General features: G+C 28.9%; 2 protein-coding genes across 2 annotated transcripts in view; one reads left to right on the top strand and one right to left on the bottom strand.

Moving 5' to 3' along the window:
- LOC129984887 (pupal cuticle protein 36-like) overlaps positions 1 to 5,239 on the top strand; it is a 28,310-nt gene extending 23,071 nt beyond the window's left edge. The window contains exons 6-7 of the mRNA XM_056094843.1: positions 4,119 to 4,201; positions 5,114 to 5,239. Coding sequence (XP_055950818.1) covers positions 4,119 to 4,201; positions 5,114 to 5,239 — 209 coding nt within the window. The remainder of the gene's footprint in view (positions 1 to 4,118; positions 4,202 to 5,113) is intronic.
- Positions 5,240 to 9,866: 4,627 nt separating this feature from the next.
- LOC129983622 (adult-specific rigid cuticular protein 15.5-like) lies at positions 9,867 to 13,939 on the bottom strand. Its single transcript, XM_056093158.1, has 3 exons — positions 13,926 to 13,939; positions 12,298 to 12,360; positions 9,867 to 10,314 (listed from the first exon to the last, which is right to left on the bottom strand). The coding sequence occupies exons 2-3, from the start codon at positions 12,358 to 12,360 to the stop codon at positions 9,871 to 9,873; spliced, it is 507 nt and encodes a 168-aa protein (XP_055949133.1). The 5' UTR covers positions 13,926 to 13,939; the 3' UTR covers positions 9,867 to 9,870.
- Between the last annotated feature and the right edge of the window lie 12,848 nt (positions 13,940 to 26,787).

Below are 26,787 nucleotides of genomic sequence, written 5' to 3' on the forward strand. Positions count from 1 at the left end.
TCCGATTCAAAACTCAAAGCCCCGCAAAGAGAACATTCTTTATTCATATTTCCTATATGTAAATACTGATTCTTATGTTCAGTTTATATTATAAATATTTTATATTATGTCATTAATGTAAGATATTTATGATCACATTTTCTTTTTAAATTGGCAGATTGTCGCTCGGTCTTTCTTCGCATTTTTGTACATCTCATGTCGCTGGACACTCCATTACTATTTTTAAGGAATAATACAGGGTTAACATGCGTATTGCTTAGATATTTAAACAACTTCTAGCCGAGAGACAAAAAAATTCCACCACTTGAAAATCTTAAGTTATAGGTATTACTACTAATAATAATGATTAAAATATTTTTTCACTCTTTCTTTTCATGTGCATATTTTTGCTAATCTATTTGTTAGAGCTTTATGATCTACATCTCAGACCATAATTATACAAGAAATATTTTGATTCAAAATATACGAGAGGTATATTTAGAAAACTGAAATTCAAAGAATTATTTTCTCAGTATTATCAGTTTTGCTCCAGAACAATATTTTTCATTTATTTTCAATGTATTTTAAAAATTGTTATAATATGATTACAACAATATAGTTTTGCTTATTGTATAGAACCTGTTATACATATTCCAAATAACAACAAACAAAAGTGTGGTTATTTTAGTTCAATTTAAATTCAATAGAAAGTCAGTAAAAATTTTAGAATTCAAAATAAAAAAAACATATTGATTTTTATTCTTTCTTTCATTTCCATCATTCTTATTTTATTAAAGAAGTATTCTTGAATATGAAGTGACAAGAAAGGAGAGCAGATTTATGTATCTAGGATTGCCCTTGAACAGGTTTTAAAATATTCTATACGTAACGGAATGCGATTTTATCTTTAGGTAATAGCATAAAAGTATTTCACCGAAGGAATCAAACAATGCTAATACTTCGAACCTTCGATTTTATGTTTTTAAAAATAGAAATAATTCCTTAGTGTTAAAAACTTAACCATCTGTCACTTTCCTTAATCATCTGTTACCTTAATCCTCAGAATATTCGGAAGGCTGATCGTCTGTGAAATTCAACGATACGAATCATGCATGCTGTACAGAGAATACAAAATAATTTTGTAATGATCATTGAATAGTCACCTCAGGAAATTAGCTGTTTTGATGGATAAATTGCTAATATTTAATTATAGATTAGTCGTTTATTTAATTATAATTAAATTTCCTGTTCATAAATCTGCCAATTGTTTCATACTAAAACTGTGTTGTTTTAGTTGTCTTATTGAAAGTTTGTTTATTCTATAAGTGAAACCAATCCCATGATGTCATAATGCCATTAAAAACTTAAATTTCCAGTTCACCCATCTTCCAAATTTTGCGATATTGCAATTTCATTTTTTCATCTTGTAAACTATATAGTTATTAATTAGAATAATTCTACTTTAACTTTTAACAATGGAAGAAAATCACGCAATAAAATATTTGATGAAAAAAATCGAAACTGTTTGAATTTTAGGACAACAACGTAATCTAATCTATTGTCGGAAATTAAAAAGAATTTTTAAAAAATGCGAAAATTCAGAAAAATTATCATGATTTTTAAATAAATATCATTAAAAGAATATTTTTTTTAATTTTGAAACGGCATAAAATTTATGACCCAAAATTATCAAAGAAGATCGCCAAACATTAGCTTAATTTTTAATTAATTGAAATTTCAATTAAAAATTCAAAAACTCGCATCGATTAGCGTATTTCCACCTTGCATGATAAATATATGCCAGGTTTGGCAGTTCTATGTCAAACGGACTGACTTGTAGAGTATCAATACGCACACACACACGCTTTCATCAATATTATTAGTAGAGATGTCAGATACAAGGAAATTGTATACGAATGATTTTTCATTGCAAAAAATCACACATTTTGTTGATAATTTATTTTAATCTCTGAAAGAACTGTAAACACTAAAAATAAATTATTTAATTATGAAAGAATACTTGGATCTTGACTTTGTGTAAATTAAACTGAACGTCACGTACATTTTTAAAAAGTGATATTTTTACATTTTATAAACAGTATTATTTTTCTATATTTCATTCGTATTAATATCAAGCAGGATGCCGTAGTATATAACATAACGCCATTCTGTGCCCCCTTTGCCAATAACACTAAGTTATCTAACCAGTTGGATGAGCACAAGATGGAAGGAAGGAAAAAAAAATGTTAAAAGAAAGAGAGCGACGACAAACCATCCAGGTATTTCCAGAGAGAATGCCATCAGGTGTCAAATCCTACATGACTGCATACAGTGTTTTGATGAAGTAATAACTGGATGGAGGGGACAGAAATACTTAAACAAACGGTGATTATGTGTTGAACTTACAGGGAAATGAGATACAGAGTTCTCATACTTACTTTTGATTTTTTTTTAAATATGATTAAGAACATGGACTACATGTCTAAGGAATATTAAAAAATGAAAGAATAAGTAAAGACAATAATCTTACATAAAATGATAAATAAATAAAGCAAGCTTGATATTATACTTAAAACAAAATTGAACTAAGAAACAACATTATGAACATTCATATTCATCTAATTTATGAGCTACAAAAGATCTTACTTTCAGCGCTAACAATGAAATTGATATTAAGTCTATCAAAAAAGAGCTGGCATTTGTGAATCAGTTACTGGCCTTTTTAAGGTCAGTCAGCCAAATCTTGACTCAACTATTAGTGGACCGATCACTAAGCTGCATTATTTGCAGATAAAAGAATAGGAAATCTACTCAAATTATATTTTGTATTACAGAACAGACACTATAAAGATATTTTAAATATTATGATATGTTGTTATCTGTATTAAAAATAAACTGCAAAATACAAAGTATTTTAAAATGTTGAGCTTTGTATAATTTATTTAATTATTTGAAATATTCAACTGCAAATATAGTTGAATTCATTTATTTCCCTTTTGGCGACAGTTTATTCTTTGTTGTTTAATGTAAATATTGCAAATAATTCCCTCTGGAAAGTGATTTGTTTATAAATATTCTTATTTTTTTACTTTACAAAAAATTAATTGCCATCAAATTCTAAAACATTTAAATTTATTGATATTGATGTATTAACTTATATTAATATAATAGACAGTGTGATTATAAATTATTCATCTGTTAAAAAAGTAAATTGAAACTTAATTTTACAAATTATGAAGAAATTATTCAGATTTATATAATCTTTATTTTTAGAAATTTCATTTGTTTTCGTTTTTATGAATTGCTATAACAAAATTTGGGTGTTTTTTTTACAGATAAAATGTTAGCTGTAGTGAAAACGTGATGTTCGTTTTCTGGTTATGGAAAAGGAAACGAAATCTTGAAAACGGTTCAGAGAAGATACAGACGTGATTATAATACACTTCCGCCAAAGGATTAATCTGTTAAAAGGTGATTAAAACAGTTGCCAGAAACCAGACAAATAATCAAAGATGCACGTGGGAGCTTTCTTTTATGAAATATTCTCACATGAAAAGAGACGGAACCCCTTTTATGGCTTCCACGTTTTTCTTTTTTAAATAAATACTTGGAAAACCGAATTCATGCAGCAGAGATTCGCAGAATTGAAGAGTTAAGAGGTAAAATCACCATGGAAACAGTTACTATGACTTCAAAAGTGCTTAAAAACGTCACTGGAAAATCAATAATAGGCTTGATATTTTTTGGACAACTATTGATGTTCATGTTGAAATGCATTAATACAAAAAATTTTGAACAGAATTCTGTACGACTTTTTCATCTATCTCCATTTTTTTTTTAATTTCATTCCTAATAAATATTAATAAGGTGAATATTATAAGGATATAATGTATACATTTTTTCATTCGCATTGATATTAATGTATTAAATATATATATAAATATACAATTATATTTTTATAATAAATATTTATAAGGTAAATATTGTATGGCTATAATGTATTTTTTTTCATTCGCATTGATATTAATGTGTTAAATATTCAGTTCTAGGATTTGGAAGCGAATAATCTTTTTATGTATTACGGTCTCATATTGTCAATGAAATATTTTTTTTTATTTATTTATTCAATTTCTGTTCAGTGAGTGGCCCAAGTATGGAGATGACCTTGCACACGGGAACGGAAATTTTAAGGAACGATGTTGAAGCTAATTACAGTAACACCGTAAGAGTATATAAAGATTTTATACGAATATTATATATAACCTAAAAGAATTATGAAAATCATGAATGATAAATCGGCGAATAAAATATTTTGAAAGTTATCAACAAGACGAAAGAAAATTTCTATGACATTAAAGGCATAAAAATAGTATCCTATATTATAAAACAAATATACAAACGTGCTATATGTAAGTTCTGAATTGTTTGCATAATAATAGTAGTTAATTTTTGCCTTTCAATCAGTAAATAATGTTTTACAAATAATGTTCATGATTAAGTTGTTTGATATCGAACTACTTATGTATATCGAATTAATACATAAGTAGCTTATGCTAATATATAAGTAGATTAAGTCTTTTATATGATAATTAAAACACAAGTATATATGAGTTTTTTTCTACTTTGAACATTACATTTTTATACGATTATAATGAAATAATTAATATTATTTCATATTCTAAAAAAAAGTAAATATAGGATTATGTACCTCATTATTTCTAAATAATCGTGTAATAAAAAAATCTTGAATGTCTCATTCTAATACACTGTTTTTAAATGTTTAACTTGATTCAACTTTTTTTTTTTCGCTTTTAACAAGTATTTAAATGTTTTTATTGTTTCATTTTCATTTAGTAATTCTACCCCAAAAAGTTTGCATTAAATTTAATACATTAATCGCCCCAAAACAAAATGTTTTGGACCTGCTGGTTCAAAGGAAACAACTGGGATTTTATGCATGCAAAATCAAGTAACAAAATAATTTTTTGACAAATGTTTTTAAAAAATTAATTTGTTAAAAGTGTAGAAAGTGAAACAAATGTTTCACACATGGCGCTTTAGAGAAAAATAGTTAATCGAGTCAGCGGAAGCAAGCAGGATTCAAATAAAGAATGTGTCTGTTTTTATTGTATAGTCCCAACTCTCCCCGGTCGAGGCACCTCGTAATTCAGGATGTGAAGCTCCTGGCATGGTGGTGGGTGCAGAAAAAGGTGGGGTTCTGGCTTCTCCCATCGATGACGGGACATGCTTCCCAATGTAAGGTTTGTACCGTGTCTGGTGATGACCCTTAGGACTCAATCACAGTTCCTGCCAGTGCCTTAGGATGGCTCTTAGCACTCAAACACAATTCCGCAACTGTAACGACGGTCCGATCATTCAGATTTTTCAGTGTGCCTTCAGGCGGGTCGAAGTAGACAGTTTAAAATTGTTTAGTTGCAGCTGAATTCTTTTAGCTTCGTATTAAAGAGTAAAGTAATATAGTAGAAAATCGTTCCTGCCACAAATTTTAGTTGAGCATGAGCACATCAATTTCAGAATGAATTAGTGATCCGTCATGGAATATCTCAGCAGATGGTGATAAGTTGTCATTTAAAAGAGAAGGACAAATCATATCTTGAACGTAAGGCCAGTCAATATATTTTATTTGGTAATAGTCGTTTCACCACTACAAATCTTCGTTAAGCTACAGGTAAAAAAGGAAAAGATTTCGCTTGAAGCCGGCTTCATTCATATGACCTAAACGGAAACATTACCTATGAGACCTTCGTGCTTCATATGGCGATTACTATTATTAACTATCGTATTAACATGTTCCCTGTGATGTCAGAAAACAATGTTATGTTGATATTAGAATTTTCAATATTCAATGCAAAATTACATTCAAAAGGTATTACATTTCCTGCTGTTTCATGAACTAACAAATACACAATATCTATTCACATTCACGCAGAGTAATGCGGTGATTACTTTGTTAATATTTTAGAGCTACTTTTATTAATTACCATTGTAAGACGTGGCCTGTGATGTCAGAAAACAATGTTACATTCTCTTCCTACTGAAACAAGGGAAAAAACATTCACAAAAATTAATAAGTAGCATTATGGCAATTAGTCTATGCAATAGTCATTATTTTGTGACTGCTTCCTTTGTGATATAACCACATGTATTTTTTGAAAGATAACCTGCTGCCAAGAAAAAAGACCTTTGCATGACTATAAGATATTTAGCAATTTCCTGATAGTGTAGAACTTAGTGAGGGAAATAGTAATAATAATCTGTGTTTTGCAAGAGTCTCAGATCATAATCCTGATTGGGGCTGAACCATACTTAGCTTTTTGCAAGGTTACTTGTATCATTGTCGTTAGTGTGATTGCTTAGCATGATCTCTAGTGAGCATGGTCACTCATATAATTTTTTAGAAGGATTATGTTCATGCGTTGTATTGCTACAATGTCCACAATTAGGCGTTTCATATTTGGCAATTACTGACTTCATGATTGAAAGGCTTAAACTATTAAAGTCTGTTTCAATTTTTTTATCAAAATTTCAAATTAAATTAACCAAATTATTTATATTTTTTCGCAATCGTTTCAATCAAGTTAATCACTGCACAAAAACTGCTTTTAAATTTTTCAGCAATATATATTATTGCACCACCAAACGAATTTTCTATTCTTTAATTTTAATAAATGTTTAAGAATATATTGTGGCGAATTTGTGATGTGCGAGGATAGAACCTGGAACCTTATAGCTCGCAGTCCAGTAACATGACTACGATACAAAATCAATTGCTCGGGTAGCGTAGCTGTTAACTGGCTTATAAGCTTTCACCACAGACTCTCCCTCCAGTGAGTCGGAGGGTATGGGTGTTGATTGGTGTTGTATTTAGTTGTTGATTCTAATGCGCCTGTACCCATTTGAGTAACGCCAAGCGTTATGGATGAGTGGTTGCTGATGCTGTTGCTGTGTCAAGTGAATCTGACGACTTTGGGTTGCAGCGTCAAGTGAGTCTGACGACTTTAGTTTGCTGAGGCCAAATGAATCTGACGACTTTGGTTTGCTGTAGGTAGATGGCGCCACAACAGCTGTACGAAGGTTGAAGGTTCATTGTCTAAGGTCACCAATATGGAAGATTGTGATGAGCGAGGATAGAACCTGGGACCTTGTGGTTAACAGTCCAGTAACATGACCACGATACAAAAGCAATTGCTCGGGTAGCGTAGCTGTTAACTGGCTTATAAGCTTTCACCACAATATCATCACAGAACTTTACTTTTAATAAATGTGTTTCAATGAATGTATTGTGTTTATAGTTTTGAGTGCACGATATAATTGCTTTAATTAAGAATAAATATATAAGTACATTCAACCTTAAACAATATTATGCTACAATGTTTTGAACTAAAATTCCGAATCTTTCTTTCCCATTTTTATTGTTATAAGATTTCTTCTTGAGATATCAAAAATCAGCAAAGGTTTCTGTCAGCTCTGTATTTGTTAAGACAATTATGAGATACGACAATTAGATAAATCGTCATTATTTTCAAGATGTCCGATTTCGTATTTATTTTAATCGTAAACCCGTTTCATTCTTTTTTTAAGATATTCTTTCAAATTTAAGAAATTCTCAGTTCTAAATCAACATAAACTAAAAAATTATAAAGCGAAAAATTTAAAAAGATCGAAAATTGGTGTTCTACAATGATAAAACATTTAAAAAAATTGTAAGCTCATAGAAAAAGCATTTAAGCATTAAATCCAAATAAGTTTATATGTTTGTGTTTCAAAACCTTTGGTGCCAGTTTACAAAATGAAATAAATAAATCAATTTATGAAATAATAACTAAAATTAGCATAATCTTGTGATAAGAATAGTAATAGTTAGATTACAACATTGGTCAACTGTATATTCTGAATACTAATAGCAATATAAATTATTCGGTCAGATTACTAAAAAATATTTTTAAAAACAAATAATTTAATGCATTCAGGATTTTATATTCTAAAATATATCTTAATATAAATCATATATATCAATTTGGTCAAGTTATTTAAATTTAACAATAATATAGCATACTAAAAATACCTTTTTCGTTTATTATACTCTCAGAACATGCAGTAAAGGGCAAAAATTATCGTGGTCAAGTTTTGCTTAAGTTCAGATATAAACAAATAAAATCATATAAAAATATCCTTAACATAATTGAAACGTTTTGCCTATCTGACCTATGGCCATCCAATTCTAATACCTATCTCATTATCAATATCAAGTAAAAAAATTATAAAATAATTCCTATTAAAAATAAACATAAATTGCAGAATCTTTACCACAATTGTGGTTAAACCTACACTCAAGCGAAAAATTATTCATGGTGTTATATTTTGATAACAACGTTATTTCATTATCAGTCTGGAAATTTTGTTTTAGAAATGAAATAAAATGATATATGAAAACAAAATTCAAGCATTAGAGATGTAATTTTTTAATTACATATCATCACTGTTTCATCAAAAATATATAGTATAGTTCATATTTTTCTTTTCTTTTATTTGGAGCATTTTAGTCGGTTTTCTTTATTTTCTGAGTTATTTTTTGCAACTTCCCTATTTCACCGTTAGGAATGCTGTAACCTTCCTCAATAAATTCAACATTAGTATAGGTAACTGCTTATATGAGATGAAATTTTGAAACTAAAAGGCTTCAAAGGACTTTAAAGATCACTTTCTAAATTACTGTCAATATTTGTTTAGGAAACTATTTGCATTTCCAGTTTATTTACAAAGATTTTATTCAATAAATCTTTTAAATAAATAGTATCAACCATTTTCAAGTTGATTATGTACGGATAAATTTGAGACCCCCTAATAATGATATTTATTTTTAAATTGAATAATTATTTTTATATTTTCCAAAATTATTATTACTTTAGGATATTTAAAAAAATTCAGTAACAATTTCAACAAAAGACGAATTTTTACTTGCCTTTGGCTTAATAAATTCGATTTTCATATCAAGGCAGTCAATGAAATGTGTTTTCAAGAATTTTAGTAAATTCGGAAAAAATTCTAGAAAGGAAACGAAGTAAGTTAGAAAGCAAAAACACTATTGAAAAAACATTTTAAACCAGGAAAATTTTATCCGTGATTAACAATTCGGATGAAATAAAAATATTCTAATAAATTTAATAAAATTTAAAAGTTAAATAATTTGACTAATTTTCCGGCATGATAGAAAAATTAGCATTTATGATATAGTATAATGCTTTTATTAAAATATATTAAAGAAAATGCTGACCAAAATCAACTTCAAAATAATATATAGATTATTAGATAATTTGTTGAAAGTTAAAAAGTTCATCTGGTTATTTCAACTAATATTTTGAATATTCATAATAAGAATATGTTTCCTCAGAAAATTTAATATGAGGATTAAGTAATGTAATAATGATTTTATAAATGTAATAATTTTATAATGATTTTATATCCATTGAGGAAATTTTCATCTAAATTTTAAATACTTTTCAATTAATAATATGTTTAATATGTATCGCGAATTGATATAGATTTCTGAAAAGTAGTTTGAAAATATAAAAACGCATGAAAAAAAGGACACAAGAAATTTAATCAAAGTAAATTTATTTCTCTAAAGAAAACCTAATGTTTTTTAAATGCTTGGAAAAACAATAACAATATTTATAGGTTGTGATAAAATAAATAAAATTTTCAAGAGTTTGTTATATAAATTTACAATTTCCCATTTCTTTTCCTTTTTATAGAATACTAAAACAGTCATTATCAAAAGTAGCTGATAACAATATTAAATAATTTCTTATAAAAAAATATATAATTTTTTCAGAAAAAAAAAATAAGCAAAATTTAAGGAGACATTATTTAGACGATCACGTTAGCGAATCGGCTGTCGTATCCTCTGACAGCTCCTCCGATTAAAGGCACGGAAAATTTGACGCCTCCATTGTATCCCAAAGCATCTGGGAACCCATATCCGAATCTGTAATCTCTATCAGCAGCTGGGACAGCGACCACGGGGACAGGGCGGATGGGTTCGACTGCTTTAACCACAACGGGCTGATGAGGATTAACGATAACAGAAGCAGGGTTCTGATTGGCGGTGCCTGGTTCGTTGCCATTGACTACTGCTCTGAATCCAGCATGGTCAGCGACGTAGTTGACGTTACGAAAGATTCCTCTGGCATCTTTAAAGCCATAGCTTCCTACGACACCTCCGAGTCCATTTCCTTTTTCTTGTCTATATTGGTCACTGGTGTGATCCCTGATTGCATAGCCGAAGTTGTAAGGCTGGGCATGATGGAGGATCTGTAAAAAAAACTAGGTTTGGAAATTGGGAGTACCCCAGGAGTAAAAGAACAATTTAATTTATGAAGCCAGAAGTATTCGATATACTACTAATAATTTTTTTTGTGTATTTTCAACACAATTCAATCGAATAAAACTAATAATTTTCGACTTGTAAACATTTTTTTTTTTTTTTTTTGCAAATTTGGTATTTAATATGGTAAGAATTGTTACATATGAAATAACTATAAGGAAAGTTTTGTTAATTCTCCATCAAAACGCTAAAAAAATATCAAGCTTTGTGGAAGATATAATGGACCCGCCGCCATCCATGCACGGGGGTAGCGCGTCTTCCCCGTGATCTGGGCGTCCCGATTCGGGCATTCTTCTTCTTCTTCTATTTGTGAGGTACGTGAATGTACCTCCCTATAAAAAGGGGTTGTGCAAGCGAATGTGACGCATGATGTTGTTATATCTTGGCCCTAGTTGGAACTACTTGCAAAACATGAGACGCTCACTAGGCTTAAATCCCTGGCAGATCTGTCAGCGGGCTTGTAAAGTGCCATAAGTCACAACAACCAGAAAAAGGGCCATGTTTATATTTCAGCCTCGTATCTGGTATAATTATTTTTAATTTAAATCAAAAATATAGTACTTTACAAATTCACTTTAATTAAAATCTTTAATTAAATAGAAATTAAGCATTAATATTTGGTAATATTATCATTGAAGGAATTTATGTTTATTATTTGTGAAATTTCTTGCTATATTTCCTTGTTTTTTTAATATTATTAAAGTGATGATTTTTTAGTACATGATAAAGAAGAACATGGCTTCAATATCATATATTTAACATTGATTACGATCGTTGACAATCAATTAAAAAGTCTTCGAATTTTATTTAAGTTCTTGTCAATAATTTAAACACAAAATTATTTTTAAATTGAATGGATGTTTTGGAACCGGTCATCAATTAGCAGATCTATAACAAATAACTACAACACAAGATTTATCCTACTAAATCCTCCTTAAGGATTGAAATAAAGAAGATGAATTTTGGGAAACAAATGTCTGCCCAAAACTTCCATTTAAGTAGTAATTGCAAGAAAAATAAGTGACGATATTTGCAAGAGTTTTTCTTTCTTTCTTTTATGATTTCATTTCCGTTTCTTTACATAAAAATTGATTTCTCACCGTCTAAAATGCACGGTAATCAATATGCGGCTTTCAATTGAACCGTTTATTTTCATGCGGCTGATTTGGCCAAAGATGTTTAAATAATTTTCATTCTACATATAAATACAAATACCAGAATATATCCAAAAATTTTAGTATGTTGAAATAGAATGGCCGCTGGATTGTAACATTCGTCTATGAAAATGTCTTTATTTACGATTCCTTCATCTTATGATTCAATTAAAATTTATTTCTTCAGAAAAAGCTTGATTTTTCAATTCAATCCATTATTCATTAAATCTATCTCAGATTTTAATTCTAAATCTCCAACTATCGCGCTGACAGTCTAAATATCACTTGTCAAAAATATTATGATATTTCTAATTCCAACTGTTCAGTTCACATCGAAATTATTATTTTTTAATATTCCGTACAATATTACAAAGTGCTGTTGATGTTTACAGTTTAGCAACTAGCATTTAAGATACTGTTATTTTTTTTTTTAATAAGACTGTTATGAACTTTAGAATTAGTTCTTATATATTTTAATAGCTGAATCCTGATGTAACTTCAGTTCTGCAATAAAATGACCCTTTACATATAAATTAAATTTTTTCATCGTTTTCAAGAAAGTTATTGTACTTACGAAATTCAAGCAAAAATTTCAAAGTCTTTTTCTTTCCTTTTTTAATTTAATACAAATATTCTAAACTTAGGAGTAGATGAAGATCGACTATTTTATAGGGCTGAGGTTATATTATGCATTTTAATCTTTATGCAATACTTATGTACAATAAACTCTTAAAAAATCCATTTTTTTGTACTTACAGGTTGAAGAATCTGGGAAGCTTGAGATAAAGCCACACAAGAAAGTACTACTAGAAAAAACATCTGAAAAATTGAATAAATATGTAATATAAATATGATTAATAACTAAGTAATAATTAAGTAATTGATAAGATTTTAATTAATCAAGGAATTTAGCAATTGAGAAATATATAGAATTAACAAAAAAAAGTATTTAGAATTTCAAATTTGAAATAGAAATTGTTCACTTCTTCACAAAATTGTTACCGAATGTTTCATTCGCTAAAGCATGAGAAGAAATGCAATAAAATATTTTTTTTAATATTTTCTTTATTTTGAATAAACTTTGAATAAACATATTTGTTATACAAATAATAAATTTTCATTCCTGTTTAAGAAATAAATTTACTTTTTAAAACGTAAACTCTTGTAAGGTCCGCAAATATAAAGATTGGAAGTTGCTAAATAAGTAGTAACTTCCCTTTTAACCCTATGAGCCCTAACCGCCCGATATCGCCCCGTTCGACAGGGACCTGACTCAGGCGCTTTTGGACTGTTAAATGAGTTTAAAGGGTGAAAGGTATTTCTCGACAAGCGCTCATTTATGCTGTGTTCTAAAGACCTGTCATTGTCCAGTTTATCCACAATTTTTCGGTAAACTGAACAAGCATCAAAGAACCTAGGAAAACCGCAAGAGAGGGGAAACGGGGGACAGCGTGCCCAGTCTGAACACTAGCGTGATCATGGGTCATTGGAACACGGCTTTAAATTCATTTGAATTCATTTAATTGCCCCCCGTGCCAGGCCCCTTTCGAACGGGTTGATATCGGGAGGTCAGGGCTCATAGGGTTAAAGGAGGATACGATGATATTGGTAAGTTTCCTTTTTCTATTTACTCTCTTCAAGAAGAGTGGTACTCGCCTATTTATAACCAGTTTGTTACTAACGCGTGTTGTTACCATCACACTATACAATGAATACTATCATCACCCATATTAGTATCATCACAACTTATCAGTTGACAAAGATCATTCAGTCACAATAGATAAGAAAGCTGGTCATCATTACGTCATTTTTAGTTTCATTTTCGTATTTTAAATTCAAATTCGGATTAATCCTATAAAATCTTTAGTCAAATTTTGAAATTTAAGAACAAATTAATATAGATATTTAATGAATAGAGTTATTTAAGAACAGATATTTTAATATTACATTTCGAAGTTCTTGCTTGTATTCTTATTCATGCAATTCTTACATTCAGTTAACAATGTTTAAATAAAAATTTCAGCATAGAAATTATTTTATTTTCATAAAAGATTAAATAGATAAAATTTCTTACATTCGCACATTAAATAAACATTAACTTTTGATTATATGATTTTGGTATTTCTCATATTTTATATGATATTTTGTAATAAGATTCAGGTAAAGAGTATAAAACTTTTAACAGGTAAAGTATTTTAAAACTTTTAAAATATTTAACTAAATTCATTTTCAAATTTCTCAGATATATATGAAATTAAATTTTCAGGTAGAATTTGAATTTTCAGAATAAGCAATCTTTGCATGAAGGCGAAAAAACCTTTCTTTGGAATAATTTGAAACTAAGCTTAGATTAAAAGAAAATAGAAGAAAAGTCTTTTACTTACTTTCACAAGTTGTTCAGTTGTTTCCGAATGATTCTTTGGGTTCTAAATTTTCATATTTATACCAGAAGTTCTGCAATGAAGGTGAACGAAGCATTTCATTTGCTTATCATTTTTCTGGATCATAATCTTGACTTTATTTCTTTCTTTTGCGGTGGAAGTTGGATTATAACAGATTAACCTTCAAATCCGAGAAAATATTCATTCACTGATGAATATCTCTAATATTATAATGCACTGCAATGCTTTGCATTATATAACTCAAAATTGGCAAATAATTTTTAAGATTGTGAAACTGATGATAATAAAAGAATCCAGTAAAATTGATTTTAAAAATTTGGAATAAAGTATGTTTATGACTAAACTTTGCAGCGATGTTTATCTCACCAGAGACATTAAATATTTTCGTTTATTTTGGGTGTTTATTATTATAAGTTATGTCATTGTTATATTCTTATTACTTCATAATTTTTTAATTACATGCTTTTTCTCAAATTTCACACGCACTAGGGATTATAGAAAATAGAGAATTTCTAATAATTATTTAAATCTTTAGGCTGAGGAGGTTGAAGTTAGAATACTTTGGGAAAATTATATGAAACTGCTTCTTCTCTTTTAATGTCATACTTAAGTAAATTATTACCTTTTTAACCGCAGCTTGGAGAACCTTGTCGGTGGTTATAAATCCATGTACAATAAGTTATAGCGAAAAACTAAGTGAAGGAGTTTTGTGGGAAAATTGAATTCCTATAAGTTATCCATTTATATGTCTTATCCTTCACCAAATCTTTAGCTGAGATAAAATAATTCCTTACCGCAAAATCGTGATTGTACTTAAGCTAGATGTTAATAATTTCTTTACGTATAAATTTGCATTTTTTAAATGATTTTAGACACTATTTTTGATATTTATTGATTTCCAAATTTACAACATTCGAATTAATAAGGTGCTGTTGTTTTAAATGCTTGAAATATGCTTACAGAGAAAAATATTTTTTTTTCCGTCTTAATATGAGAGAACATGATGTTGTTTTTGTTTGGGATTTATAAAGCCTCAAAGTGCAAAGCAGAAAATTGGTGATTTTTGCTTTTGAGGCATTAATTTTTTGCTTTTAGTGTTATTAGAAAATGATAAAGGAAGTTGTCACATTTCGCGACAACAAAAAATCACATTGCCATGTACCCTATTCTCCTGTCTAGCCAATAAAGGGCCGGGTCATAAAAAGTTACCGACTTTTAAATCCAGTAAAACCGCGATTAACCCACTCATATTATCTAAAATTCCTCCGAAATTACAAATAAAAATAGACGTACTATATTTCATGGGATCAATCGTTGCTTTAAATGACTAAAATTTTTTGCACAGTGCAATGAATCAATATTTTCTGACACTATTTTATTGAAAAGAAAAAAATGGAGATGATAACTATGTAAAAACATTAGAAATGCGTGAGAAAAGACGTTATCTGTTTTTCGTAATGATTTATTCAAATGCAATAAATTATTACCAAATATATTTTGATTATTTACTGTAATTCTAATGGTATCATTTTAAGTTTAATGAAGATCAGATGCGTAGCCTACAACAAAGAGTTTTTAAATCATTTTACACTTCAAACATTTCAGACTTAACATACTATTATTAGATATTAAATAATATGTTCACAACTTAATCAAAGAAATGTGCTGGCTTCCCTTTTCCCTTTAGATCGGTTTATCGAGGTCCAATTACACCGTAAAAATTTAGTTCATTTTATTTTCATTATTCATTTATTTATTTCAGACTTTCCGTGAATAAAAATGGAAATGGAATGAAATTCTGGTATGAAAATGGCAAAAATAATAAATTGCTTGTAGTTTAATAAAGTATAAAAGCGATTATTATTTTAATACCATGTTAAGAAACGTCATATTATATAAAATTATTTCTGTTATACTAATTCATGGCATACATAATATAATACTGTTATAAGTCAGAAGTATTTCAGAAGGGCATTTATTGCGGGATTAGATTTAATTTCCTTTTTATGTTCTTATGAATATACGTACAATACGTACAATAATACGTACAAAAAAAAAGGATCATATTAGTGCGGAAACAATAGCAGTATCAACAACAACTAGATGTGCAGTTTTCTGGGTTCGTTTGACAAAATGTTACAAAATATTCCGAATCATTTTCAGATTTTTAAATTTTATTATACCCTAATTATTAGGATGCCTTTTATATTTATTATAACTTGAAACTTCAAATATATTCTTATTGATAATGCAATGCGTTGTCGCCTGCGAAGGTGAACACGTTGAAAACCTGTAATTATAACTTTCCATTCCAGTAAAAACTTTTTTTTTCTTTCTTCTCTGTGTTCTCATTATTCCTCTCTGTGTTGTCATTATAATGCTCTTCTTTGCATATGCTTTACGGTGGCAATTTTCGTCACACGCTAATCGTTCCAACGCCATTTGTTTTTTTTCAATACGCGGATCAATTTGCGCAAGAAAAATGCGGGTGTTGCCATTCGAAAAATTTCAAAATTCTTTCACTGTAACCGTAACCGTGAACCCTGCGTTGTTTAGAATCATCACAATCACCAGCGCATACCTTCAAACAACCATGTCTGAAATTTTGGTTCGATTGGTTGAGCGGATAGGCCGCTAGGGTTTCATATATAGGGGAAGTTTTTTTTTGACCACCCTGTATATATATATATATATATATATATATATATATATATATATATATAATCAAAAAGAGATATAAAGAATGTAGAATCTTGTCAGTAGGTCAGTTCTATTTTAATGGAATTTTAATTAAAGAATATATTTTCAATGTCCGCGATAAATCATATTTACATATGCATAATTTCATAAAGATTATCTAAACTTATTTTGCTGTAATGAATATGTCCTTCATATATGTACACATTGCTGAATTTGTTACAAATTTTCGACTACATGAGTGAAACTTTTTTATAAATCTTATAGGCGTGAAACTATTCATATAAATAGCTTAAATTCCGACCATGATCGAAAAAACTATTCTTATCTTTTGATATTGCTTTTATTACTGTACATTCGTATATAAAACACACTATTTACACACTGAAGCATTTAAACACCAAAATGTATAGTTAGAATTAAATATCAAATGGAGCAATAAACTGTATAGGACTTGCCTTTTGTTCAATATATGCATTCATTTCGTATTAAAATTTTTAAGCATTTTAACTCATATTTTCATCAATTTGTAGAAATAATTGAACTGAAAAAAAAATTCTAATAAAATTAATCTTATTGCTTCTATATAAAGCACAGTGAACAATTTGTGCAAGAAAGAAGAGTGGAACAAGGAATCTGGAAAATTTTAGTAGATTAACAAAAAGTAATTTATCTTTCGTAATTTCAAATATAGAGCACTTTCCATACCGGTGTTATTTCAATGAACAAAAAAAATCACGAATTTCCTATAAAGACAAAAAAAAAATCTTAAGATTAAAAGCCTTTTATAATAAACTAAGATAAAATACAGGATCTTTAATTGGCTACTCTCGTCTTTTAAACACCATTTCATACATTGAAGATTTCAGATAATGTCGAAATAATAATTTGAGATTGCGATATAAAGCTCAATTATTAAAAATGCCATCCTTGCAGGAATTTTCAATTAAATCCATTGCCCTTTTATGAGTGCGCTACATGAACGTAACTATCGTATATCTTAAACATCTAAAATTGAGTCAGTTATTTACAATCAATTCAACGGTCTAACTTAATAACAAAATAAAATCAAAGAAATTTTGTTGGAAGAACAGATACAAGCTGGTATTTAGACAATCCATAGGAGAGTTCATACAATGAAATGAAACTAATCTAACATTTCTACAAATATGGGCAAAAAAATGATAAAGCAAATATTTATAAGTGTAGTGCATAGTTTTTCAACACTGAGAGTTTGAAAATTAAAGGAAATTCAGTGAATGCTTCAACTAAGAATAATAATACCGTTGGTGTCTTACCAACAAATGTTCAGAAATGATATTTTATCACTCCAGAATACTTAACAATCAATATTATTAATAACTGCAACTCGTAGACAGAATAAAAATATTTTATTAATACAAGCCCAAAATTTATAGAGAAATTTAGAATTTTGAGAGAAATCGATATGCTTATAATATAGCACTTGCTGTTTATACTATAATTTAATGTATACTATACTATCATTAAATGCATGTATACTTAATATAATTAATAATATATATATATAATTTAAAAATATATAATTTAAAAATATATAATTCAATGTATACTATAATTTAATTATGTAAAAAATTTAATGCTAAAAGTTTTCGTAAAGACTCGCAATACAAATATGGTTTATCATTTTAGATTTTTCAATAACTGAAATAAATCGACTAATTCAAGAGATTCATTGTAAATATTTACAGCCGGAATGGAATTGAGAATTAAAACCATCCTGATTTACTGGTAAATAAAGGTTAATTTAGTTTTTTTTTTTTAATTGTCGAATTTTAGTTAAAACAAGAGCGAATGAAATACAACCAATAAAATGTATATATGTGTTATGATCTCTATGATTAATATAAGATATACGAAAACAAGTCTATTTATATGGTTAGTTTATAGAAGTGTGAATTCCAGTTACAAATTAATAGAATTCACGATTTAAAAAAAACATTAGAAAAATTTTAAGGTTTCATATTTAAGATTTTACAAAGTTTGAGAGTTCACATAAATTACAAAGTTTGCTAGTTCATAAAGTTTGTCTTAAACAAAGTTTGTCAGTTAAGGTTACATACAATGATTTCAGCAAGGCTTCCAAATTTTTATTTCGAAATCCCCTTTTTATAATTGAATAAATGCACACAATTCTGTTAAAAAGAGAAATTTGTAGAGCCAGATTCTTTCCAACTCTGTTGTGTGTGGGGAGGGGGGGGTCAAGCCTAATTCTCAAGGCTATTTTAGAAATTTCTCCTTCGTAAAATTTAAATTCTCAGAAAAATAACATTTTCGGAGAAATTGCAATGAATGCAAAAAATTTTGTTTTAAATAGAAATTGTATAATTTGAGAGAAATAAGAAATTTTACAATGAGATGGTACAAGACATTAAGTCAATTTTATATATCAAAATGCAGGTCTACAAGAAAAAAATTTATGGTTACCTTCTTATTAAAAATTCATGACATTCTGAATGACAAATTAAATATATTTATTACCACGAAAAAGAAAAGAATAATTAGGCTCTTAGAGTATGGACCAAAATCAAAAACAATACAAACATTGCAAAATCATTATTTTAAAGAACTAAATTTACTTCTTAAAATAAAATGAAGGGCATAGAGATTTTTGAATAGCCTTGTTTGTAAAGAGAAGATTGTAGAAAGAAAAATGCACAAGGGATAAAATCAAAGAAAATTTATTTCTTGAAAATAAACATTAGTATTTATCAAAGAAAAAATTGCATAAAATATAACAATTATTTTTTATAATTCCTTAGATATAATAAATATAATTTAAAGAAATTTATATAAAATAGCTCATAATTTTCATTTCTATATTTCTTTTCTTTGTAAAGAACTCTGGAACAGGTACAATATTCAATAGAGCTTTATATTCTAATGGTTTTCAAACAGTTTTAGGAAATTGGAAATTTTTCAATTGTGACATTATTTAAACGATGACATTAGTGAATCGGCTGTCGTATCCTCGAACAGCTCCTCCGATTAGAGGAACAGCAAAGTTGACGCCTCCATAGTATCCCAAGGCATCTGCGAATCCAGAACCGAATTTGGAATCTCCAAGAGCAGTTGGGACAGGCACCACGGGGACTGAGCGGATAGGTTCGACTGCTTTAACCACAACAGGCTGGTGAGGATTAACGATAACAGAAGCAGGGTTCTGATTGGCGGTGCCTGGTTCGTTGCCGTTGACTACCGCTCTGAATCCAGCATGGTCAGCGATGTAGTTGACATTACGAAAGATTCCTCTGGCGTCTTTAAAACCATAACTTCCCACTACAGCTCCGAGTCCATTTCCTTTTTCTTGTCTGTATTGGTCACTGGTGTGATCCCGAATTGCGTACCCGAAGTTATAAGGCTGGGCATGATGAAGGATCTATATAAAAAAACAAGGTTTGGAAATTAAGAAGACCCACGCAGTAAAAGTATAATGTAATATATTAAGCTAGAAATAAGCTACATTTTTTTTGTAATTTTTTTTTTAATCTATGATTGTGAAAATTGTTACATGGAAGGTGATATAAAAAAGGTTTTAAATATCTGCATTAAAATGTTCAAACCATTTAGACTACAGGAAAATATGCCAAGATAATTTTATTTATAATTAAACATTTTATTTAGTCTAACTTTTTCGCTCAAACTATAGTTGTGATATTTTACATAATTATTTTAATAGAAAACAGAAACCAAACGAAATTTTACATTAAATATCTATATCATTATTGTTGAAAGACAAATTATTATTTCTGTCTATTATTGGCATTGCTATAGTTTGTTTTCTGGGTGAATATTTTGAGTCGACATTTTTATAGCCTTCGATGAAGAACTACGTAGTTTCACTATTTTATATTTAACATTAGTTTCCATGGTTGGAAATGTCGTTAATTGATAAATATATGTTCGAATTTTTTCAAATATTTTTTGCGAATAATTTCAAATTTTAATTTTGTTTTCAGAAGATGAATTGAAAGATAATATCAATGAATACCACTATGAAAAATTTACTAAATAATAAGATTTGTACTTCGAAGTCCTCCTTAAAGATGTTAAAAATAATCAAAGTGACTTCTCTATAAAAGTCTTTTTAAACCTTCCATATAAGTACTAAAATCTGTAATTGCAATATAAAAATAAACGGTGCTATTTACAAGAGTTCTTTGTATTTTCTTCCTTCTTTTTTATTTACTTCAGTTTAATTTTCTAATGATCTAAATAGCTCGCTGCGAGCATTTGGTTTTTTAAAGAATCATTTATTTTCATGCACTGTTTTGTACAGGGATATTTTAATGATTTACATTCTGTATACTTATACAGACACAAGAATATATTTAACAATATTAGTAAATTGAAATATCATGCCCTCTGGATTATAATAATAGCATATTAGAATTATTTCATCGAAGGTTTTTCGTTTTAAAGAATTTCTTCAGAAAGTTCTTGATTTTTCAACTCATTTTGTCAAAACACTATCCAAATAAGGCAAACCGAATTTTATTTTAAACTCTTCAACTATCGTATCAACACTCTGAATTTCAGCTTTCAAACTCATAATGATATCCCTAATTGTAAAATATCTATTCACATCTAATTCAATTATTTCAGTATTTCAAACGATATTATAAGATTTTTGTGATGTTTTTATTTTGTCAACTTACAGTTGATATTATGGATTGGAACAGACTTCAGCAAACAGTCTTGCGGGAAAAGATTTTAATCTGCAATAAAATTGCCCTTTACATTTAAATAAGTTTTTTTTTATTAATTTCTATAAACAATTTGTATCACTTGGTATTAAATAATGGTAACAAATTTCAAGCAAAACCGGGATGGGCTTTTTATTTTTAATTTGATCCAAATAGTTCTAATAGAATTCCGAAAAAGATGAATATCTAAACTTTTATAAGTCTTTATATTCTATTGTGCACTTTACACCTTTATGCAAGAACCCTTATATTATTTATAGAAATATTTTTAACTTCTGATTTTTATACTCACAGGTTGAAGAATCTGGGAAGCTTGGGATAAAGCCACAGAAGAAAGTACTAATAGAAAAAGCATCTGAAAAAATTCACATAATAAATATATGATAAGTCAGTATCTAATGATTCAGTAATTCATGATATTTTAATTGAACAAATGATTTAACAATCTTTTTAATTATAAATTTAACAAATAAAATGTGGAATTTGAGTTTCAAAATTCAAATAGAAATTGTTCCCAGAATTTACAGAATTGTTATATAATTTCTCTGTTGCAAAATATGAGAAGAAAAACAATAAAATAATTATGCTAATATTTTAAACTTTAAATATCTATAATTTATTATGCATGTATTAAACAAAGAAAACTGTTAGTATTTTTTGCCAAAAAATAAAATTATTTTTTAAAGCAACCGTTCTGGAAAAATTCGAAAATTTAATGATGGGAAGTTGCTGCATAAGTTGCAAATTCTGTTTCAAATAGAGAATACAATGATGTATTCACTTCCTCAGTCGCCGAAGTTAAAAGATTAACCACAAATCCTTTGCTATTGTCATTACATTGAGCCGTGTATATTATCGCCACTTTTTTATTGTCACTGCCTTCAAGTTTACCACAGATCATTCGGTCACTGTGGATGCCAAAGTAATCATACATTCTTGGTTATTATTACATTTAAATTGTGTTACGCTTGAAATTCAAAATTTAGTTGAAGTACATCACAATTAATATTTAAGTTCTTAAATTCATACTGATATTAAAATGTTCTAAGTCAAATTTCAAAGTTCTTAATTATGTTCAAATTTTAAAGTTCTTGATTATGTTCAAATTTATAAATTTCTTAGACACGTTTAAAATGGCTTTTAGTAGGAATCTGAGGGCAACTTTTTCGCACTCACATGTTAAAGAAACTTTTACATTTCGATTATAAGTTATGTTACATTTTTAGTATTTTTCATGTTTTACATGATGATTTGCATTAAGCTTTAGGTAAGGAGTATAAAAATTTTAAGCAAATAATAATAATAGCTTTTAAAGTTCTTCGCTAAATTCAAAGGTACGATTTAAATTTCTCAGATATATTTGGAACAAAGATTTCAATTAGATTCTGAATGGTCAGAATAGAGATATTTTTCGTTTGAAAACAAAATACATGATTCTTTGGAATAATTTGAAAGAAAATAGAAGAAAATCAAGTTTTCTTACTTACTTTTACAGGTTGTTCAGTTGATTCTGAATGATTCGGTAAGTTTTAAATTCGGATATTTATACCTGAAGTTCTGAAAAAGAGTCAAATACGTATTTCATTTACTTGTCATTTATCTGGGTCATAATCTTGACATTTCTTCTTTTTCTTATAAAGGAAGCTGGATTATAATAGATTAACCTTAAAACACGCATTCATTGACGAGTATCTCTGATATTAGAATACATTGCAATGCTTCAGATTACATAACTCAAAATTTGATTAATAACTTTTAAGATAAAGAAAAATCAATGACAATAAAAAAATTTCCAGTTTAATTGAATTTAAATTAGTGTAATGAATATTTATGACTAAACTATTTGGCGATGCTTATCTCTTCCCTCACACTTAAGTTTTGGATTTATTTTGGATATTTATTAACATAAGTTATAATTCCCTTACTTATTTCCTCTTAAATTTTGTAAATGCCTGCTACTTTGAAATTCCCACGCATTAGTGATTACAGAAATTAAACTATTTCTATTAATCATTAAAATCTTTTGGTTACGGAAGTTGATATTGCAATATTTGTATATATATTTAAACATGGTATTTGGAAATAAATATATGTATGTCCTTCCGTTTTAATGCTATTCTTAAATAAAATCTCCTGATCCTTTCCAACACCATTGCGACAGTTACAAATCTAATGACTTCGCATGGAAAAGTGCAATAAATAATGACGAGAAATTATCTACATGGGATCTGTGGGAGATTAATTAATGATCAGAAGTTATACATTATCTTAGTATGCCATTTGCATCAACCCGTTCTCAGAGATAAAAGAATCTCTTGGCATAAAATCGTTAGTGTACTTTAGCAAAATGTTTAGAATTTCCTTTATATTTGTATTTTTGAAAGGAGTTTGCTCTATTTTTATAAAATTTTCCGAAGCTGAGACATTATAGTATTATTTTTTTTAATAAAATAATACTATGTTGTTATTTGAAATGCTAGAATTATTTACAGAGAAATTGTGTTTAATATAAATTGCTTTCCAATTATTCCAAAAGATGTAAGTAATTGCATATTGTCACGTAGGACTTTAGTACGGGACTGGATGACACACACAAGAAGTAAAGTTAAACAAATTTATTAACTCTGAACTCAGAACACAGTGACTGACAAATCTTCTGCCTTTATACTAGCAGGGAAAGTTCCATAATACTTTTCTGGAGACAGTAAGTAAAATCCAGAACACTTGTCTGGTAAACTAAAGAAATGCCCAGAATCTCCGGAAATATGAAATAAAAGAAAACATAAATTCAAGGAATTAAATATTTACACAGACTGTGAATCGCATTGTCTCTAGCGGGATTCGAACTTACGATCTATTGATTAAGTGGCCAGTGCTATGACCATTCGGTTATGGAGAGTCGACAGCCTCTTTTCAATGCGGCAATATTATATGGCCTGTTTTAAATTTGCATGATCATACAAATGCTACGTCACATTTTTATCAAAATTATTTATCCCTAAAATAGATCTATCTGCTTTTATAATAATTGAAGAATGTATTGGAATATATAAAAATATTACCAGAAAAAGGAATCTTTCCCGGGGAAGGAACATTTTTCGTCTGTCGGCAAGTATCCGTCAAAATACTTAAGCAATACATTTGTTAATCGCGCATCTTATATTTATTTATTTTGAAATAGTAATGGTGTGTTCAGTGACTTCAAATGAAGAATAAATGGAAAAAAGGGTCGTGCGAGATTCTGGCAATTTGAAATAAAAGCTCATCTTAAAACTGCTAAGGTGGCAGAAAAATGGAAAATATTCATTTAATATTTTTTATATTGAAGATATGAGAAAGAATGTAATCAATGTGGCAATTTGAGTTTTGAACGGAAGTAGGCCGATCGGAAAATGGATGTTCTCATCATAAAAAGATTAAACATGAAGCATGTTGTAATGATTCAGCTTCTTCCCTGGGCGACCACTGTGACATTCCTTTTTCCCACACTCGATAATTTACATTCCGGGCCATTCTTCATCAACGAAACTCCCACAGTGTTAAGTGCCTCCAGATTGCCAAATGGAAGATCCTCCTTTTAAGTACGGTCGTCTGGCCAATTAGTGCTAATCCAGATAAGGAACCACACGTGCGTTTCCCAGGGAAATAAATCGTGTCTTCGAAAGGCGAGAGTGTCAAACACTCCAGATGTCCAGATGTCCTTCATTTTTCCCATTGTGGAGGGTGGATAATCAATGGACATTTCCCACGGGCGACCAAAGACGATTCAGGTTGTTCTGAACGGTGATTGGGTAACAGGGAGTGGACAGGAAAGGTGGAGTCTGAGAGGAAGATAAAAGGGAGATTTTCGGAAGAAGAGAGAGAGAGGAGCTTGGTATGAAGTGGACTTCTGAGAAAAATTCAACCCGAATTAAATTCGGTGGATTCCTAGTGCTAACCCTGGAGTAGCCTGAGACGCCAACCGCCTGTTAGCTGTTCTTGTGAAGGCGTTTTCTCCAAATTTGTTCGAGGAACTATTCTTGTTTAAATTTCGTGCTATAAATAGCATCATTCATTTAACCAAGATGAGAAAGAGTTGTTTTTATGTAATGAAGCTCTAAATAAAGAATTTGATCATAACGCTACCTGTTTTATTGGATCGAGACTTTACAATGTTATGAATGGCCAGTGGAGTTTAAAAACTTACTGACTATAAACTGATGAACATAGTGTGCAGTATTGAATAATATCGGAGTTGGAGTGCGACAGAGTCCAAGAGGAAAAGTTCTTCAATATAGATATATATATATATATATGAATAATTAGTATGTTATAAATTAGTATTGAACATTCGGGCATTATTTCTGTATCTGTGTGGTTCATTCTCAACAGTTAAATGCAATATTCTCAGATTTAAAATGTTACGTTACCCGAAATAGAAAACTTTAATAGTTAAATCGCGATAATTAAAAAAAATAAGAAATTTTAGAAAGGTATGTCAGTAAATCAATCCATTCTTAAATAGCAATAGCATCTAAAAGATTTATATTGCAACAAAATTTTTAAACAGTGTCAGCCATTTCTTCATCGATTGGGAAAAATGATTAAATTACACAATGAATTTTAATAAAAAAAATATCTTATTGCTCGCATGTGAATTTCTGCAAGCAATTTTAGCGCGGTAGAGAATTAACAGAAGGTAATCTTGAAAATTTTTGCAGATTTTCAAAAGATTAATTTATTATTCATAATATTAAATAGAGGGGAGTTTCCATACCATTGTTATTTCAAAGGAGGAAAAATTCCTGAGATTTTATATAAAAACCAAGAAAAATTCTCCTTAAGATTGAAAGTTTTTCATCAAAAAAAGATAAAATACTGGCTTGTTAACTGGCTTTCTTCGCTTTTTAAACATCGTTTCACACGTTAAATATTTGGTGACGGAATGGGGATTTGAGATTACGATATAAATCTTTATTACGGATTCTGCCATGCGTGAAGGAATTTTCAAGCAAATCCATTGTTGAATTCTACATGAACATAATTATCATGCTTTTTAAAGATCCAAAATTGAGCATGTTATTTCTAAAGGTGGCGCAGTTAGTCATTGAATTTTGAAGGAATAAAATATCATGAGTTCTGTGGTCTCTTGATTTAACCAATACAATAGATAACAAAATAACAGGGAAATATTTGTTTGAATATCGAATTGTCTAATTAGGTTTTTAGGAAATCGGCCAATAAGCAAGCTGCGGTGTGACTCCCCTATTGCTCACGCTCTCCTATTGATTGCTCACAACTGAAAATTAATGGCTCTTCTTCGCCATATCAACATACAGCTGAGTTGATTGGTATATTCTGTGCTGTACAGAAAATTTCACTTTCTCCTCATCATAAATTCATCATTTATACCGATAATATGA

Source organism: Argiope bruennichi, chromosome 9, assembly GCF_947563725.1.
Source record: "Argiope bruennichi chromosome 9, qqArgBrue1.1, whole genome shotgun sequence".
NCBI lineage: Eukaryota > Metazoa > Arthropoda > Arachnida > Araneae > Araneidae > Argiope > Argiope bruennichi.

Coding starts and splice junctions, on each gene's coding strand:
- LOC129983622 (XM_056093158.1), bottom strand. CDS start 12,360: ATGTTTTTTCTAGTAGTACTTTCTTGTGTGGCTTTATCTCAAGCTTCC. Junction 10,315..12,297: donor CTTCCCAGATTCTTCAACCT/GTAAGTACAAAA, acceptor TTTTTTTTACAG/ATCCTCCATCATGCCCAGCC.